The sequence below is a fragment of the Labrus mixtus genome, chromosome 10 (assembly GCF_963584025.1).
Source record: "Labrus mixtus chromosome 10, fLabMix1.1, whole genome shotgun sequence".
Classification (NCBI taxonomy): Eukaryota; Metazoa; Chordata; class Actinopteri; order Labriformes; family Labridae; genus Labrus; species Labrus mixtus.
In genome coordinates this window covers 20,013,974-20,032,880 of record NC_083621.1, presented here as the reverse complement: position 1 = coordinate 20,032,880, position 18,907 = coordinate 20,013,974, and the positions used below count along the sequence as shown (strand labels likewise).

The 18,907-nt window shown below is 38.6% G+C and overlaps 2 protein-coding genes across 2 annotated transcripts in view; both read left to right on the top strand.

Annotated features, from left to right (window-relative positions):
• Nucleotides 1–18,907, top strand: part of noa1 (nitric oxide associated 1) — a 111,437-nt gene that overhangs the window by 81,112 nt on the left and 11,418 nt on the right. The window lies entirely within an intron of this gene.
• stard15 (StAR-related lipid transfer (START) domain containing 15) lies at nucleotides 5,906–16,525 on the top strand. Its single transcript, XM_061048647.1, has 6 exons — nucleotides 5,906–6,304; nucleotides 12,537–12,684; nucleotides 12,773–12,876; nucleotides 14,174–14,291; nucleotides 15,487–15,539; nucleotides 15,640–16,525. The coding sequence occupies exons 1-6, from the start codon at nucleotides 6,158–6,160 to the stop codon at nucleotides 15,850–15,852; spliced, it is 783 nt and encodes a 260-aa protein (XP_060904630.1). The 5' UTR covers nucleotides 5,906–6,157; the 3' UTR covers nucleotides 15,853–16,525.

Below are 18,907 nucleotides of genomic sequence, written 5' to 3'. Positions count from 1 at the left end.
CAGTGTGCATGTGTGAGTGTGCGTCAGAGCTGAAACAGGGTTTGACATTCAGTCTGGACACACAACACAATCACACACGCTTTATACACACATGATCTGTGTGTCCCCTTCATCAGAATCAATAACTGATCCATCGCTCACCTTTAGTTTCTCTCTGCTGCAGCTTGTTTGATCCATTTTGGTGCGTTCAAGTCCTTTTGGAAAACTCAGATTCTAGAAGGCTGAGATTTTGAAGGTGAGATGAACTAAGCTAGGGCTCTTCATAAAGATGATTACAAATGTTTTTATCTTTTTTTGAACAGCAGCAGAAAGTCCACCCATGATGAGAATATACACACATAGTGGCCCATCATATGTTATGTAAGCCAACAGCTAACAGATAAGTGTGACCTGAATGTGTGTGACCTGGATTCTTCCCCCCCTCTGACCCTCTGGGACCTTTTCCAGCAGTGAAACCTTTAAGAGGAGGAAAGTATTTCATGTTGACGCTCCTGAACGTCCCACAGCTGGACGACAAACAGAGAGAGCACAGAGCTGAGTTCATGTACACAGCTTTCAAAGTCTGTCTGATAACACTCAAACACACTCTGATATTTCATCTGATATTAATCCATTTAATCGTCGTGGAGATAAAACTTCAGACCTCCATGCTTTGTTCTTGAGCTCCTCCCGCTCACCTGAACCAGGTCAGCTGGAGTCCGCCTTCACCTGGACCTGAAAATGTGCAATACCTTTGATTCTTTTTGATACCACAAGTGATAAACCAGCCTCGTGGTTAGTGTGTGCGCTCCATGAGGCTATAGTCCTCCTGGCGGGCAACTTGGGTTCAAGTCCGACCTCTGGCTCCTTTCCCAACATTTGCATATTTTTGTGCAAGACAGTGTGCAGGAGTTTGCCTGAATTTTTGGTTCATTAAAAACAAGTCATTGTCCGATATTGGATTGCCTAGGACTTCTATTTTTGTAATAGATTCATGTCAATGTTTCAAATGTTGGTATTGTGAAAACCCTTCCTGGACCTCTGAGTGTGTGACATTTAAGTGAGACCAATGGCATCTTGCTTGGAGTCATGTTGTAGATATGAACTTCGAGATTTCAGAATTGTTTGCATGCTGGTAGTTCCATCTTTTGTGTGAATCAAATGGAGATAAAACTAAGACGGACGGAGAAACAGCCCCTCCTGGACATGGGAATTTATTATCTTCATGATAGTTATAACACACATCTATGTTCCTGTCATCTTTCATTTGGAGAGGTTTCTCTTTTGATGTTGTAAATCAGTATTAAACACCATCATTGACAGTTCTGTTGACAACTGGTTCCTGCAGGGCTGTGTGCAACGGATTATCAGAGAAGAGGAGGAAACGTTTTGAACGCTAACAAAAGAGGCATTGAACTATCCATCAACGTGAATGTCTGTTTCACACCAACACTATAATCTGTTCTGCTCTGGACTACCCACCTCAAGGGAAGTTTGACCTTTCATCCAGGGGAGAGAAAAGGGGCCAGACAACAATGTTGTGTCTCTTTTAGCCGATCCCTAGTGCATAGGCTGGTTGCAAATTTGCAATTTGACAGCACTTCTCATGGCAATTTTTTTTGGATTCATCCACTTCAATGGAAGGAGGCTGAGGGATGCTGTCAACTTGTATACAGTTGTATACAGTTCAGATCAGAGAGACAGTAAAAAACACAGCAATCTGTCTGAGTCTGTTATTTTTATTATTATTTGGAGGGGTTTGTATCTGCTTATGAAACAGACTAAAATGAATATTGACATATATTTATTAGTTACAAAGACCATCAGGAGGAAGATACATTTTTGCTTTAAAGTCATTTTTAATCAATATCTGTTAACACAGGGTCAGTGTGAGGCGAGAAGATTAACAGAATGAGAATGAGAAATACTAAAGAAATCCACAAAACAAAGCGACTACACCCAAATAATGAACACAAACACAGATGTTCATTCACCTGAACATCATTCAACTGCTGATTCCAGTGAAAAGTGTGTTGCAACTTTTATCTCCTGTTCTGCAGAAACCACGCACTCCAGCTGTGTGTGTGTGTGTGTGTGTGTGTGTGTGTGTGTGTGTGTGTGTGTGTGTGTGTGTGTGTGTGTGTGTGTGTATGTCACACAGAGCTGCTTTGTATTCTTGCTTAGTTCAGGTTTCCAGCAGATGTTCTCTGAGGTCGAAGGTCAGGAGCAGGAAGGAAAGATGAACACACACACACACACACACACACACACACACACACACACACACACACACACACACACACACACACACACACACACACACACACACACACACGCACACACGTACAATCAAAGTGCAGAGCTCCATCTGCTGGCTGCATAAGCATCATGTGTTTTATTATCAATGTAAAAGGAAACTGGGTAACACTTTATATTAAGGTGCTTGTAATAAACATTAATAACAGGTAATAAGTCATTTATTAGACCTTATTAGATTCTTATTAACACAAATAAGACTATATAAGTGTTAATATAGGCATAATTAACACATTTATTATGTCTTATAAGACACTTATAGGCTCTTATTAGAAACTTATTAACACTTTATATACCGTCATAAACATTAATAAGATGTTTATTAACATTAATAAGACTTCATGAGTGTTAATTAAACTATACATTAATTTATAATTGAAATATGTCATATGTCATAATATTGTCACATGCCTATGCTAATCAGTTAGCGTTTGTGTTGTGAAAAATGTAGTATTTATTCAGGCTTTTTGTGATCTGTAAGAGTAAAAGTTTGACACCGTGAAGGGTGAAAGTAGCTTAGCCAGAGTATGTATGTAAATTAGTAAAGAATAGTTTAATGCAAGTTATGATGAAAGTTTTTCCTCTTTTGTTAATTTCACTCTCTTTTGTGGAGTTTCTCACACAGAACTTCAATGTTTCATAGTACAGTTATTACAGTAAAGTGTCCTATGTTGTCTAATCAATAAAAAGCTCAACAGTAAATTGATAAAGAAAATCTTTAACTTTTTTTTGTAGCTGAGCTGTTAATAAGTGCATAATAAAGTATTTATTAATCTTTATAAGCAGTGTTCCCACTTTAGATCCAGTACCTGCAGAGGAGCTTTATTAACTCTTTATAAGTGCATAATAAAGTATTTATTAATCTTTATAAGACATTAATATGAACCTAATAAAGTCTTATTAATGTCAATAAACATCTTATGAACGTTGATAAGTGGTCTGTAAACAAGTTTCTTTGTGTTAATTAATATCTTACAAGCCAATTATAAATTAATTTATAGTTTAATTAACACTCATGACGTCTTATTAATGTTAATAAACATCTTAGTAATGTTTATGACGGTATATAAAGTGTTAATAAGTTTCTAATAAGAGCCTATAAGTGTCTTATAAGACATAATAAATGTGTTAATTATGCCTATATTAACACTTATATAGTCTTATTTGTGTTAATAAGAATCTAATAAGGTCTTATAAATCACTTATAAGTGACTTATTACCTGTTATTAATGCTTATTACAAACACCTTAATATAAAGTGTTACCGGAAACCAGTTTTCAATGAGGTGTTCAGGAGCATAAATTTAAAATTGTAAAACACACGTAACTAAATTTGAACTTCAGCACCATCAGACTCATTTAACAAAGTCAAATGTTGTTCTATTTGCGTCAATGTCAGAATGAAACATTTTGGGAGCTCCTTAAAGGATTCAAATTATTCCACCGGACCCGAGGATGTGGTCAAAAGCTCTGTGAACATATAAAAGTTCATTATTTTACAAAAATGTTAATAGTATTATTAGAGATATTTTCTAAAGTAAGGAAGTGAACTTTACCTCCGTTCAGAGCTGCAGTGATTAATCAAAAAGTTAATTAAACAAAATGAGTGTCCAACAATTCTAGTGCAGATGAAAGATGAACATCACAGAAAATCTTTTTAAGATTTGAATGTTACTTATTCTTTTTTATTTATTTAAAAAACATACGCTAAACGCCTAAATCTATGTATTTAGCAGTGAATCAACACAGTTACATACATTCCAAACCCCACTAGATGGCAGCAGAGATACTCTCAAAAATGTCTGATGTGTAACAGTGGCTCTGAAATAATCATCTGACCTTCAACTACAATAAGACAGTCTCAATGTGTTTGTTTCAATTAAGAGAAAAGCAAATTAAAATGTTAAAACAGACGTTGATGACGAAGAGATGAAAGAGGTGCAAGAGTTCACATTTTGAGGTGCTATTTTAGATTCCCAGCTTAAGTTTGATAGATAAAGAAGACATGCAAAACTATCAACACAAATCTTAACTGTTTTTTTTCCCTTTAATAAGACAATATATTCCTCTAAAAGCAGCTCAGCAGTGTATGCATGCCATGATATTTTCTCATTTATCATACTGAATAACTGTTAGGGGCCAAGCCAACCAAACAACCGTTACACCCGTCAGGTTATTATATAAACAGGCAAAGAAAATGATGGATCAGAAATCAGTTAGATGACACCATTGCCTCATTCTAAGGGAACACAATATACTTAGTACTTAAACTTATACTGCAATGATAAATCATGTCATTGAACTTTTTGTAGTTTAAGGTCACAGAGTTGATGTTTTTCTGGAAGCTTCTCTCGTCGTCATTATGAGTTCATCAAAGTCTCAAAGATGGAAACAAACAGGTGCTGATACCTGATCTGTTCACAAGTCTGACTCCACAGACTCCACCCACTGTTCCACCTGAACAACAGGTATCATTTACTGATACTGAGGCTTTCAGGAACCGTCCGAAATCCAAAAACTCAGCTCTATACCAGTTCTGTTGTAGTGTCACATTTCTTCTCTCTGTTTGTTAAGAATCAATTGTTCAAGTTTTATGAAAGGTTTTTAAACATTTCACTTATGAGTTGTTCTGAGGATCCTGATGTCATTTTTTTCAGGAGTACCTGAAGGCATCATTCTACAAATACAACCTGTTATCAGAGATGGTCTATTCATTCGATGCGTCACTCGGTTAACACAGGTACAGTGACTCCTTTTGTAGTCCACATTTTAGTAGCTGAGAGCTGACCAGTGTGACTAATTATCAGTGTAATGTGTGGTTACACTGCTGAGAGGTAAAAGTGTTAAGAAGTGATCCGCACACTATCTACTTCACATTGCAGAAGCTGGCATGTGCATGTTAACTTAACCTGAAGGTGTGCTAGTTACCTAAATGAGAGTTCCTCATGCATGCAGCCATTGTTCCATCACTGTTTAACAACTGTAACCCATCGTGACAGCATCTGCTATTGAGGGTGATTTATATATGTATTTATACATTAAAGTAATGGTAGGCCTATGTCTCTAACCTGATGAAAGGTCACTGTTATAATGATAAATGACCTGGAGCGACTGGGGGGACTTTATTCCCTGCAATCGGTCTGCATGCGATTAGTACGATCTCTGTGCATGTAATTAAACTGCTGCATTATATTTTCTGATCTTTCCTCTCTATGGTTTTCATTGTGATTGTAAATGCAAATATTCTCATCACAGCAGCGTATTGCAGACTCTGTTGCTTCGTCCACTTCTCCCATCTGACAGAAATAGTCTCCCACTGTGAAGATTTCAGGAGCAGTACTAGTAGAAATTTTCAGACGTGCATGTGTGAAAACAGCATCTTGACTCATATGGCCATAATTTACTAAATGAACATAAAGCTGTATTGAAAGAGACTTAAAACTAGAAATTGAGACCATGAACTCGTTTAAAATGTTTACTGAAGGATCATTTTTATCATAAACGGCTTCTATCCAACACCCTTTTCTCCTGCTGGACATGTTGTGGACCACTGGTTTTAGTTTCCTAGAAGCGGAGTCAGAGTGAGAGCTCTTCGTTCGTGTTCTATTATCTGTTCAGTAATCAGAGGCCGCAGAGATCCTCAGACAGCAGATCAGAGCTGGTGCTGACAGAGCTCACACACTGTCATTGATTTCATTCAGTATTCGAACTCTTTATATTTAAAACTCTGTATGTGATAATTTAAACCCAGTTAGACCAGCAGCTGCGAGACTGCAGACTGATGTAAACCTGGACCTAAGCTCTTCTTCTTCTTGTTTTCTTATTGTCTTTTTTTTAAATCTACTTTGCGGTTTCGGGCGGAGATGCCGGTCCAGATCCCGGACGATTCGGACTTCTCGTCGTTCAAGGATCAGTGTTTGAGTCCGGACGGATGGGTCAGCCGGTACAGTAAGGGAGGGGTGACGGTGTGGTGCCGCGATGAGGAGAGTCGGAGCGTCCAGAAACTGAAGGTGAGAAAATACAACACCTGAACATCATTCAATCATCGATGAGAGCGGGAGATAAGAAGTGTCACAGCCTGCTATCAGGATAAAAAAACACAAGTTTAGAAGAAAGAAAGTAAAGAAAAAGTAGGATACCTTAAACTAGACTCTTAAATAAATAAAAAAGTGCGATCGAGTGTGAATCAAATTAAAAGTCGACAATTCGTATAAGAATAAAATCTCATGGAGAAACTGTAAACTGGATTTTTAAATAACAGTCGCAAACATTAGAATAAAAAGTAGCCTAAATTGAATGTTTTATAGACTAAGAACTTAAAAACAATTTATATGCTCCAGTTCATTTTTTAAATTTTCTTTAATCAGATCTGTATCCATGGCAACCCAGCTGCAGTCTGATATACAGAAAGAAGATTTTAGAAAGCTGACCAATCAGAATCGAGTTTTTTTCGACAATCTGTTGAGTAAATTGCAGTCAGATAACACAAAGCAAGATCTTGAGTTGAACCCCATCAACTATTGTAATAAATATTTCAAATGTAGCCAGGTGAGATCAGGTATAGTGACATCTGACACATTGGCAAAGATGTCATCTCTATCTTCTGGTTATCATTTTCAGTCAGTCTGTAACGTGATTTGTCAGATTGTAGTTGAAGTTTAGAGCTGAAATTCATGACCAAAATCGTATCAGAATTCACAACACATTTCTCCAAACTGACCCACCAAAAGACCCCCTAAACAATAAGTCTGTGTAGTCGCAAACAGAAATCTTCCAATACCAACCAACGCGTCCTTCATCAGTAGATTCTGCGTTTAGACATCTGTTCTGACTGTCTTCATGATTCTTTGGTGAACACACTCACATCTGCATTGCTGTAAACTGAAGTCTAATTCCACCTTCAAAAACAGCAAAGTGAAGCACAGTGTTGCTTTTCCATCCCTCAGGACTGATTGGTCCAGAGAGAGGATGGCAGTTTGTGAAGTACCGTGCTGTTTTCTTCTGTCTCTGCTATAGCGTTATGAGTTATCCACTACTGAGCAGCTTGTCACTGCCGAAGAGAAAACGAGAACGAAAAAACATTTCCCTGATGATTTATCGATCAAACAAGGTGACTTATCATAAATACATAGAAAATGAACTTATTCACTTCATTTTACCTGCCTGTCACCATGGCAACAGTTATCAATACCAGCTGCTGATATACAGACAGCTGACAGAGAGGATAGAGACAACAGCTGATCAGAGGTCACAAGCAGCTTATCAGAGGTTGAAAAAAACAGCTGGACAGAGGTTATAATAAGCTGATCAGAAGTCCTAAACAGCTAATTGAGGTCGCAAACAGCTTATCAGTGGATATGAACATCTGATCCGAGGTCAAAAAACAGCTGATCAAAGGTTACAAACTGATGATAGAAGGTCACAAACATCTGATCAGACGTTACAAACTGATGATAGGAGGTCACAAACAGCTGATCAGACGTTACAAACTGATGATAGGAGGTCACAAACAGCTGATCAGACGTTACACACTGATGATAGGAGGTCACAAACAGCTGATCAGACGTTACAAACTGATGATAGGAGGTCACAAACAGCTGATCAGACGTTATTAACATCTGATCAATAGCCACCTCCTACTTCAGAGGAAACAGACTGTTGCCCGGCGTCAGGGTGCTGAAAAATTCAGAGCGGAAAAGAAAAGGTAACAGCTGAAACCTGAGCAGAAGGAGGACTTGGTCCAACAGAGAGACCTGAACCTCCTCAGACTCCAGACTGGAATCCCTCCAGTTCAGAAACAGAACCTGTAACTCTGACCAGACTTTTCCTCAGCTTCACTTAAATGCAGATGTGAAACTGTTTGAGTTTCTTAGTTGCAGGTCAGCGAATATGATAACTTCACTCCATACATGAATACAAAAAATGACCAGAAGTTTTCTAGCCGCCACTGCGATGGCGTTTTCCTCCATCAATGAATGCATTGAATGTGAGCTGTCCCAAGAAGTGAACAATTTTCTACTTTCAACATTACTTTACTTTTGACAACGGTACCGTAATAATACTGAGCAAATCTAATTTTGATCAGCTTAGAGGAGACAGAGCCTTGTGCCCCCCCCCTGACATCTTTGGCATCCCCCTATGGGGCTTGGACCCCAGGTTGGGAAGCAGTGCTCCTGTGGATATTCGAGGAACAAACAAAAACTCCTTACTGATCAGCGACAGAATCTTTGCTTCATAAAGCTGTTGTCTAGTTAGACATCTATCAATTGAGTTGAAAACATTTTTTGATCGTAACAGGACATTTTTATTACATTAAAAACATTTTAGAGAACAGTTTAAAAAAGTTAAATAAGATAACAAAAAACATTAGATATTTAGATTTAGATTGTTTTGTGCAAAGTGAAGACATTTTATAGAAAAGTAGGACATGCTTGAGAACAGGTTTGGATCTGGTTCAGGTTAATCCTGGACTTTAAGACTGGAGGAGCAGATTTATAAAACTTGAAATACTCCAGTGATCCTGAAAGGAGGAGACAAATGATAAAGAGGTGTAATTCCTTTATGTAAGAGCAGACCGAGTAGATAATGAGCTCTCTGATGGACTCTGTTTTATTTATGACTCTGGCCTGAAGATGCTCACAGCTCTGTCTGTCTCCTCAGGGTGTTCAGTTTGACCCCAGGCTGACCACAGGAAGTGAACTTCTGTGGAGAGTGTGTGTGTGCGTGTGATACAAACACAGAGGGGATGATGAGGATGTTGAAGGCTCTTGTGTTAATAATTCAGGAAGTCTTTGTGGAGCTGCTAGGTGCTTCTTCTCTCACATGAATAATTGAAATCTCCTTGGAGCTGATGGCATTACAGAGTCCACAAGAGAGAAATAAAAATATATGAAAATAATAAATGTTTTCAGAGTTAAGTTGTCGAAATGTTTAGTAGTTTTTAATACCACTGTTTTTAAACTGAACAGTTAGTTTAATTATCAATAGCATCGAATAGTGCCATAGCTTTAAAAAACAACATCTTTTTTATAACACGTGTGTAGGAGAAGAAAGAATCCATCAAAAAATGCAGACAAACTCCTACACACACTGTCTAAACTGTGTGAAGGAGTTTGCCTGCAATTTTTGTTAATTAAAAGAAAGAAATTACCCAATATTGGGTGTCAACGACTTTTATTGTAATGCTGTGGTATCAAACAGGTATCGATATATTTTTTTACTTGAATCATCAAAGTTTCAAATTCTGGTATTGTAGAATCCTACCTCAGAACTGGATTAAAATATTCCTGGGTGAATCATGGTACTTACACATGTTGAGCTTAGTTTAGCACAAAGACCAGCACCAGTGGGAAACTGCTAGCTAAACCTCATCAGACTGAGCTGCAAATGATTTTATTAAACTTTAGAGATGCCAATAAGTGTACACTTATAGCTCACCAGCTTTAACCTTGCATATCCAATGTGTTATCTTATTAACAGAGTTATCAGATGAGATGAAGCCTTTGATTAAGAAAAATACTGGAGTACAAAAGCTAGCCTATTTCCATTAAAGGAGAGAAGCTGCGGCAATTTTTGATACTATCATCATTAAATAACAGTGATAGTATCGTTCTAAAACGTGTCTGATAACCTTTAGTAAAGACAGGGTGAAATTAAAGCAAAAAAACAAGCACAAACTCTAAAATAGAACTTTTAATTGGCTCTTCACTCTGATATCAAACGGTGAGATTTCTCTGTACACCGATGATGTTCTCATATTTCTGAGTAATCTCATATCCTCAGGCCCAGCTGGTATAAAGAACATAAACTTTTTGGAGGGTATAAGATCAATGATATGGAGTATTTGGCATGATCACCTTTACATTTCAGATAAAAAAAAAATTAAAGTAGCTACGCTAACTGTTCCCCCATGTTTTAGTCTTTGTGTTAAGTTAAGGTAAAAATGTCTCACTTCATTCTTCTTCTCCGACTTAAGATGGGCAGAAACAAGGTGTTTTTTAATGTCCGTCTGTAAGTCAGTGTCATATTCTTTCCCTCTTATGTTTGGATAATGCAGTGTATACATTTCAAAACGGGTCTAGGTGAAGGTCACAGCGTCGTCGTGAAATGAAACATTTCACACTGACCTGAGGGACTGGGTGGAAGCAGCAGATGTAGAGAGAGCTGCAGAGTGACGGACAGACAAAGACATGAAGCTCAGGACTTTATGAATGATTAACGCAGCAGAGCCGTGCTGATTGAGTTACATGGAGCACTTTTTCAGCACTGACCCGCACAATATCTGATGGCCGCTGCTCAGCCAAGCCCTGCGCTCCTGTAAGAATACAGCAGTGGAAAAAAAAAGTGACGTTATACAGTAAGCAGCATGTCATGACGTCTAAAACACTGACAGAGGAGAAAAGCCTGCGTCCCGTCTGTTCAGCAAGAGATCTAAAGTGTAAGAAAACTTGGCTGAAGTCTGGTGAACAAACCTACCTGTTGTTTGAGAACTAAGGTGAATTCTAGTTTCCCAAAAATAACTTTTTCCCATTTTTAAAGACACTTAAAGCAAAGACATTAATATGCAAAAAGGGAAATTTCCACATTTTGATTTTAGATTTAGAGAATGATTGATCACTTGAACACTAAACTGGAACTTGTGCATTGCTGGCTTAATTCCTTTTCCAATATATATTTATATTGAGACTCTACTGCTCTTGAAAATAATTGATGTTGAGTAAAAAAAAAAAGTAAATCAATTGAGCTGTGAGAGAGCAGGAGATCTGCAGAGAGAACGGCTTACCAGGACTAATGACTTATTTCACCTGGTCCTGAGAATAAAACAGTAGGTTACAGCTAGAGCACAGAGCTATAAAAATAAATCAAGATTTAATAAAGTGGTGAAATAAATGGTGAGAGCTCTGCAGCAGCAGCTCCTCTGTGTCTGCATGTCAGACCTTGAGCTTCAGATGTTACACAACACGTCCTACACGGCTTCATTTATAACTCTGAATACTCACAGAGATCTCCTCAGAGACTCGCTGCAGCTGATTTAATGCTCCATAAATAATTAAATCAATAAATAAAAACCATAAAAAAACATCTTAACCATTTAAACTACAGCAGCTCAGATGTTAAACCATCTTTCTTCACACTGACGGACGTTATCTCATATCTTTTGTGGTGATAAAGATGATCCCCTGAACAGAAACTGCATACTCTAAATGTTCAGAACATAAGTTTGAAATGTAATGCAATATGATTATAATATAATATAAAGAGATGTAATGCATGGTTGCATATTTCTCATGATGATGATGATAATTGACTCTGAAGAAACAGCCTGCTGCAAACTGAAATCCTTCTCAAGGTCTCTCACACAAAACATGTTTGCTTCATTTCTTTAGAAACACTTTGGCTCTTTCAATTCCAGTCTGTGTGGAGAGCCACAGAGAGGAGGAACAACCTCCTATGTAATGTAATTCTGCGTCGTCGCTGCTATCACCTAATGATGTAGCTCTAATTAATCTCAGATATCTAAATGGTTGTGAAAAGCACACTGAGATGTCATATATGAGCTTTAACTCCATTCTATCTTCTTGTTTGTCAGTCTTGGTTGTAAGTCTTTATTATGAGTCGTTGGCTGCACCAGAAGCCTCACAATGTTTGTTCATTGCTCTCAGAAGGTGTAACAATCAAGGACCAGCGCCTATACAGGAATCCAATGGCCCATTTCTGAGTGCTGCCATCTGGTGGTGGCCACTATGACTGCGCTTGCATCTCACCCATGCTCATACAGTGTGTGTTTGTTGAGTTTTTATTTTGTACGCTTGATATTTGTCCAAAGTTAAAGTTTGTTTTCAACCGTTAGAGCAGCTGAGATCAAACACTACACTGTAACCAAGACGACCAGAGTTTGTAGTCAACTTTTTGGATGTAGGAGACTAAACTTACTGCACTTGCTCGCCGTGCTTACCTGATTTATTTATCTGAAATGACACATTTTATTCTGAACCATTTTGTATTTCTGAACACATCCAAGTATTATCACAACACATCATCATACAACAGTTTGTATGATATCTTATGAAAAGATATGTACAATTTTTTAGTGCAAATTCCTCCTCATGTTGTCGATGTAACGGCTGTTAGGGGTTATAATATCATTTTCCTCTTTTACAAAAAGGGCCATCTCTGTAGGGATCCTTTCTGTAATGTGGTCAGACACTTGAAGCTGTCTCTCTCTGTGTGTGTGTGTCTCAGATGCGGATAGTGTGTAAAGACGTGACGGCAGAGACACTGTACGACGTCCTCCATGACACAAGCTACCGCAAGAAGTGGGACTCCAACATGATCGACACGTACGACATCGGCCGGCTGACCGCCAACGCCGACATCGGATATTACTCATGTCAGTTAATCTCTGCTCATCAATAAGACTCTACAGATAACATGCATTTATGTCTGAAGTCTAAACGCATTGTTACTGTTTGTTGAAGGGAGGTGTCCAACTCCACTGAAGAACAGAGACTTTGTCACCATGAGATCTTGGCTTCCTCTCGGCAACGACTACCTGATCATCAACTACTCCGTCAAACACCCGGTAAGCAGTAACCATGGCTTTGACCTTGCTACCAAGAAGCTCTCCACATAAATATTGACGGCAAAATGTTATGTCAGCACTCCAATGTTTAGCAGGGACCCCAAGAGAGAGCTCAACCCCATTCAAGATACTTGTTCACTAAGTAACTCAAAATAAAAGCATTGTGTGAATACACTGGTTACTCATCTCAGACAAAAAAAAAATCTGGCTTTTACTTTGAAAAACATACCAGAGCCATGTGCGGTGCATGCTTGGTGCTATCCAACTCGATACACAGCACTTGGCAACTCTCTGTATGTCAGAGCGTGAGCAGTCGTTCACTGACTCCAGACTGAACTATGCTCACTTTCTCGTTGATGAGTTCCAAATGTACTCGTTCAGTTCACTGTTCACCAAAGACGTGAGCACCTTCAATACGCTCAGGCACAGCACAGTGCTCTGAAAAAAGTGCAGGACGGAGGGACGGATTGCCTCAGAGTTTTTTGAGTGAGGGGGTCCAAATGATTGATTTTAAAAAGTGGTAACCCTAAAGGAGACTTAAAGGCTTAATATGCTTTATATTTTTTGATCCAGCAGATGTCGCCCTTGAGCACCAGCATGAAACCAAAACAACTTGCGGTGCATTGTTGTGTTAGCATGCTAATGCTAGTGATCTTTATTATGCTCGTATCTTCACACTGCATGTAAATTTACCTGAAATGAGCGTGATCTAGAAACACAGTTAAGCAGTGAGTACAGTATGTTATTCTTATTTTCTCTAGTCCCTCAATTAAACAACTTTTATTTGCGAGGGGAGGAGTCGGCCGGCCGTCTGGGCGATGTAAACAAAGTGAAGATAGGACTCTGAAAACATCACAGACAGTGGGACTCGGGTGTTACACCCATTGTAGACAGTCATGACTCACAGAGTTATTTTCAGAGGATATACTTGATTTCTATTATATTTAAGTGTGAAAAATCACATATTCAGCCTTTAAAAGATCAAAAATGTTTTTTCTACAAAGCCGTAAACATGTTTATTTCTGAAAATTAATATTTTAATATGGGACCTGATGGGGGTTGACTCACTTTTGCAGACAGACTCTAGGGGAAACTCAAGGAACTGAAGTTTTAACTCTTATTTAGACACTGAAGTAAATTAAAATCAAGGTGCCACTAGATGTATGCTCTCACTGAACAACTCCATCATACATCATCATGTATAATTTTCTCTATCTCTCTTGAAAACTGTCTTTGTAAATGTTCATAATAATTAAACACTGCTTCAGTCAATAACTCTTCTCTGTGTCCCCGTCAGCAACACCCTCCTAAGAAGGACTACGTCCGAGCCGTGTCCCTGCTGACAGGATACCTGATCCAGTCCAACGGAGCCAACTGCTCCACCCTCTACTACCTGACCCAGGTGGACCCCCGAGGTGAACACACACCACATAATGGTCCCTAACAGTAAATAACCAGTAAGCCCAGTATGAAGTCTGTGTTCGGAACAGGAAGAGTGTCTGTTTCCTCCATAGCCATAAAAAATGCTGAGAAGCATCCTTTAACAATTTGTTGATGTCAGCTTTCTGGGCACAACATTTCTTTGGGTGTGTCTTTGAGGGATGTGTGTGTTGATTTGTGCAATATGCTACATGGCACACATAGATGCGTTACTGCAAACAGCTGTACTTACAGACAAATGTACGTGTGACTCATTACAGTACGTTAACATATTCAGACAGAAGTGAAGAAAATTATTATTATTATTATTATTTGACGTGTGCTGCTTCCCTCTTGGCCAGGTCACCCCTGTGAAAGAGATCTAATTACCTTGTTAAATAAAGAAAGGTTAAAAAAAAAAAAAAAATTAAAAGAAAGATTAGAAGAGATATACTTTCTTTTCAACCTCGTGTTCGTGTGCAACACCAGCTGCATCAAGAACGTAATTGTTCACATACTTGACTATGCGAACAAGACGTTCAAAGAGGTTACTATAATGTTAATTCTGAGATCAGACCTAACATAATATTAATATCAGTAATCAATAGTGACATCAGATCAGCTCAGCTCAGCTCAGCTTTTGATAAGTACTGTCCTCTGTCTTTCCACAAGTGAAAGTATTTATAGTATATGCCTAGTATTATTTTATCTCTACTGTAATTTCTTGCTTTATTTATTTAATTTAAATATGTTTTTTTTTTTTTACTTTTTGCTATTTTTTACTAATTATACTACTGTTTTTGAGCTGTTGTAACAAAGAAATTTGTCCCAATGGGGGATCAATAAAGTTTATCTTTATCTTTATCAGACTGCTGACTGGTGAACAGAACACACAGTCTGCACTCTGTTTCTCCAACATTTCAAATCAAACACACCTCCAGCTGAGGTTTCTCCTGTTTGTCCTTCATGTGGTTTAGAGATGTAGTCACTGTGACAAGTTCAGAAAATGACTTTTTATATCTCTGCTTTACTGTTTTGTTCTCTATAATTGTTGCGCTCCCTCCTCTCATTTGAACAAAAACGTAACACTCGTCACTTCAGCGGCTCTGCTTCTCTCAGACAGAAAGGTTCTGATTGGATGTTTAGCAGACAGCGGTGTGGGTTAGTGATGTGTCCTTCATGTGTCTGCAGGCTCGTTACCAAAGTGGGTGGTGAACAGAGTGTCTCAGTTAGTGGCTCCCAAGGTAAGAAGACTCTTCATTAAGTTGAATATGAATCATTCTGATCTCTGTAGGCGCACAGTCTCAGCTCGTCCTCTCTGTGTCGTCCTCCTCGTCCCCACAGGCCATGAGGAAGATCTACAAAGCCTCCCTGAAGTATCCCGAGTGGAAGAGGAAGCACAACCCGAGCCTGAAGCCGTGGATGTTTCCGGAGCAGAACACACTGCCGTGTATCAACGTGTCGGAGCTGACGGTGCAGCGAGCAGATTCCCTGGAGAACATCGACGAGAGCGGGCTGAGCGAAGAGAAGCAGCACAGCGACGACGAAGAGACTTAAACTGCAGAGGGGACTGAAAAAAAACAAAACAAGATTTATCACTGATTTATTTACTTTGTTTGTTTGTTTGTTTGTCTGAACAATGAGAGCTGCACCGCACAATTCTGACTCATTTTCTGTTCATTTATTCAACGTCTTGTCTAAAAGTTTCTTTAATCCAGTTTCACTTTAGATTAGATCAGTTTAGGCAGCTATTAGAACAACCTTCAAAAGGTTTAATCTGGATCGAAATATTATCAAAATGAAAACACAATCAAAATAATTTGAAGCTTGATCCATGACCTTGATGACTAAGAACCTACACAGACACAATCCAAATAATCCAGATTTAATAAACCACTTTTTTTTCTACTCAGGATAAAGTGACCTGACTTACTTGTGTTTTTTTTTTTCAGAGTTAAACTAGATTAAATATTCCTCATCCAGATCCAGGCTTTAAAGGAATAAATACTTTATCTGGATTAACAGATCTCTATATTTGATGATACACTTTGTCCACAGGGGGCGCCAAAGTCCACACAAACTGAGAAAGTTCCACAGCTGCTCTAAATGTAATATATATGTTTGATAATGATACTATCTGGTGAATCTTAATGTCTTGTTTATCCACTATTTCACTGTTTAAAGGTTTAAGAATTCAGGAGTAAAATCTAATAAAAGTCTCAAGCATGGACATCATTGTAGAAGTGTTGTTTTGCTTGACCTAAACGTTTGATCACATTTAGTCCCTGAAATCCAGTCTGAGTGACATCATGACTCTACCTGCTGCTAAACACACATTAGCTAATCAAAAGACTTCATCCTCCTGTAATATTTCTTGTATATTTAGATTTAGATTTTATATCATAATTTAGATTATGAAAATAATCCTGTTTTCAGTTCTTCATGATCCTTCAGATTATCTTTAAACTCTGAACAAAGTCTCAGTCAGACTTGAACCTTTTAAGCTTTTAAGAAAGTGTTAAACAGATTTAGAGTCTGTTCTGTTTCCCACTGGTCAGTTTGAGTCTGTAGTCTGGTCCTGCTCTTGTTGGGTCGTCTCGTCTCTTTTTCTACAGACTCTCAAACCTCGACTCTAAAAAGTATTCAATGAAGCGCATGTTTGTGTTTGGCTGTAGATTAAAGCTCAGCCTGACTGTAATTTAACAAAATAGTGATCAGAAAACCATGAAGTGAATCTTTGACTGATTAAAACTTTAAACAGACATGTAAAAAAGAGTTAAGTAGAGACAATGTGGAATGTGTGTGTTTGTAAGCTTGTGTGTGTCTGTTTGAACATGAAGTGTGTGAACAGTCTGTAAAGATCCTCCATGTTTGAGGTTTTATATCTTAAATCACTTCTGCCTCCTGTTTGTGTTAATTATCTCTTAGATGTGACTTTCGGTATTTAATGCAATGAAGTTATGTCAGCTGCTGTGTGTCTGCAGCGCCCCCCAGTGGTCAGAAAACGTCACGACGGCCTGAGAGAGAACAACATGAACAAACCTCCTCAGTTCTTTGACTCGATCAAGATTTCAAGTTTCATATTGTCATCTACATTCTGAGACAATCATATTTAACATTTTAAAACTTGTATTAAAAAAAACGGCTGCAAAGAGTGAGTGTGTCAGATACAATCTGTCCTGATATATCTGCAGACTGAACCTCAGAGGAGTGGATCTTCGTCCACACAAACAATCTTTGTTCTGTCAAACTGCTTTAATCAATAAAGTTATTTTTCTGTCCCTGAAACTCTCTTATCTTCTTCATGATCACAACAGATAGACTCAGTCTGTTTTAACAACAACAAATATTTAACTTTTTGCCCGAGTTTGCCCGTCATCTTGGACATCTTGTGACCACAGTGTTCTTTTTCGGTCATGTCTTGCCTCCTGGGGCCCCTCTTCCTGTCTAACCTGTCTAACAGTGAAAATGTAACAACAGGCAAGATTTCAGGAGCAGCCTGTCTGATATTTTGTGGAAATGTCCAGGAGTACATGCGTGAAAACATCATGTATTTATCAGACCACATGGTGGCGCTATTGTTAATGTGTTAGGTCAGGAGGTGAGGTCAGGCCTCTGTACAGAGTATAAGAAGGTTTTATCATCATTGTTCTCTGTGGAGGGAAACAGTTGAGATTAAAACAGAGGAGAGAGAGTCTGAACGAGGATGCTGATGGGATAACTGTTTGTGTGTGTGTGTGTGTGTGTGTGTGTGTGTGTGTGTGTGTGTGTGTTTTAATGCTGCAGGGGTGACTGTGGGGATGTCTTATATGGAAGAAGAAGAAGAAGAAGAAGAAACTGGCCCTCTCTCAGTCTGCAGATAGTCTCAGTAAAATGTCTGAAAATGAACTTGAGTACGAGCAGAAGTCGACGTCAGAGGCTCTGAATGTGTTGCACTGAGAGTTCCTGTTCTTCTGCTCTGATAAGAAAAACTTTATGTGAGACTGTATCCTCCTCCGAGCCTAAAACATGCAGCGAGCTCCGATCCTCTCTGAGCTCTATTGTCTCAGGCACGTCCTGTTTCCTGTCTGCACGCCGCTGATTGTTGTTTGGGCAGCGAGGAGGAAACGCAGCTTCTTACAGGACGCAGTGTTCACCACCACTTCCTCACCGCTGTCCACTCGGGGACCTCAAACCAGAGACCAGAGACCCTGAAACCATGACCACACAGGGGGCAGGAGGCCTTTTAGACTTTCAGGCCTTAGGATTCTTCTTCTTCATCTTCATCTTCTTCAGACATTCGCTGAGCTGACACTCATTCATCTTTAATAAAGTGAACCACACATTGTTCTTCTTTTCTGAATGACATGGTGTGTTCTGGTTGTTTATGGAAGTGGTCTCTGACATCACATCCTGTTTAGCTTCTGTTTCTCATGCTTATGTAATTCACTTGTATTCACATGGCGGCCATTTTTTCTTAGAAGCTCAACGCTATCATCAAAATATTCTGTCTTTTACCCAACAATTTCAAGTTTAGTTTTGACCAATTAACTGAATCACTGATTTCTTAATGATCAGCAACTGAAAGGTATTGATAAGTGATTCATGTTTTTCTAAAAGGTGCTGTAAGAAT

Coding starts and splice junctions, on each gene's coding strand:
- stard15 (XM_061048647.1), top strand. CDS start 6,158: ATGCCGGTCCAGATCCCGGACGATTCGGACTTCTCGTCGTTCAAGGAT. Junction 6,305..12,536: donor GGAGCGTCCAGAAACTGAAG/GTGAGAAAATAC, acceptor TGTGTGTCTCAG/ATGCGGATAGTGTGTAAAGA. Junction 14,292..15,486: donor GACCCAGGTGGACCCCCGAG/GTGAACACACAC, acceptor ATGTGTCTGCAG/GCTCGTTACCAAAGTGGGTG.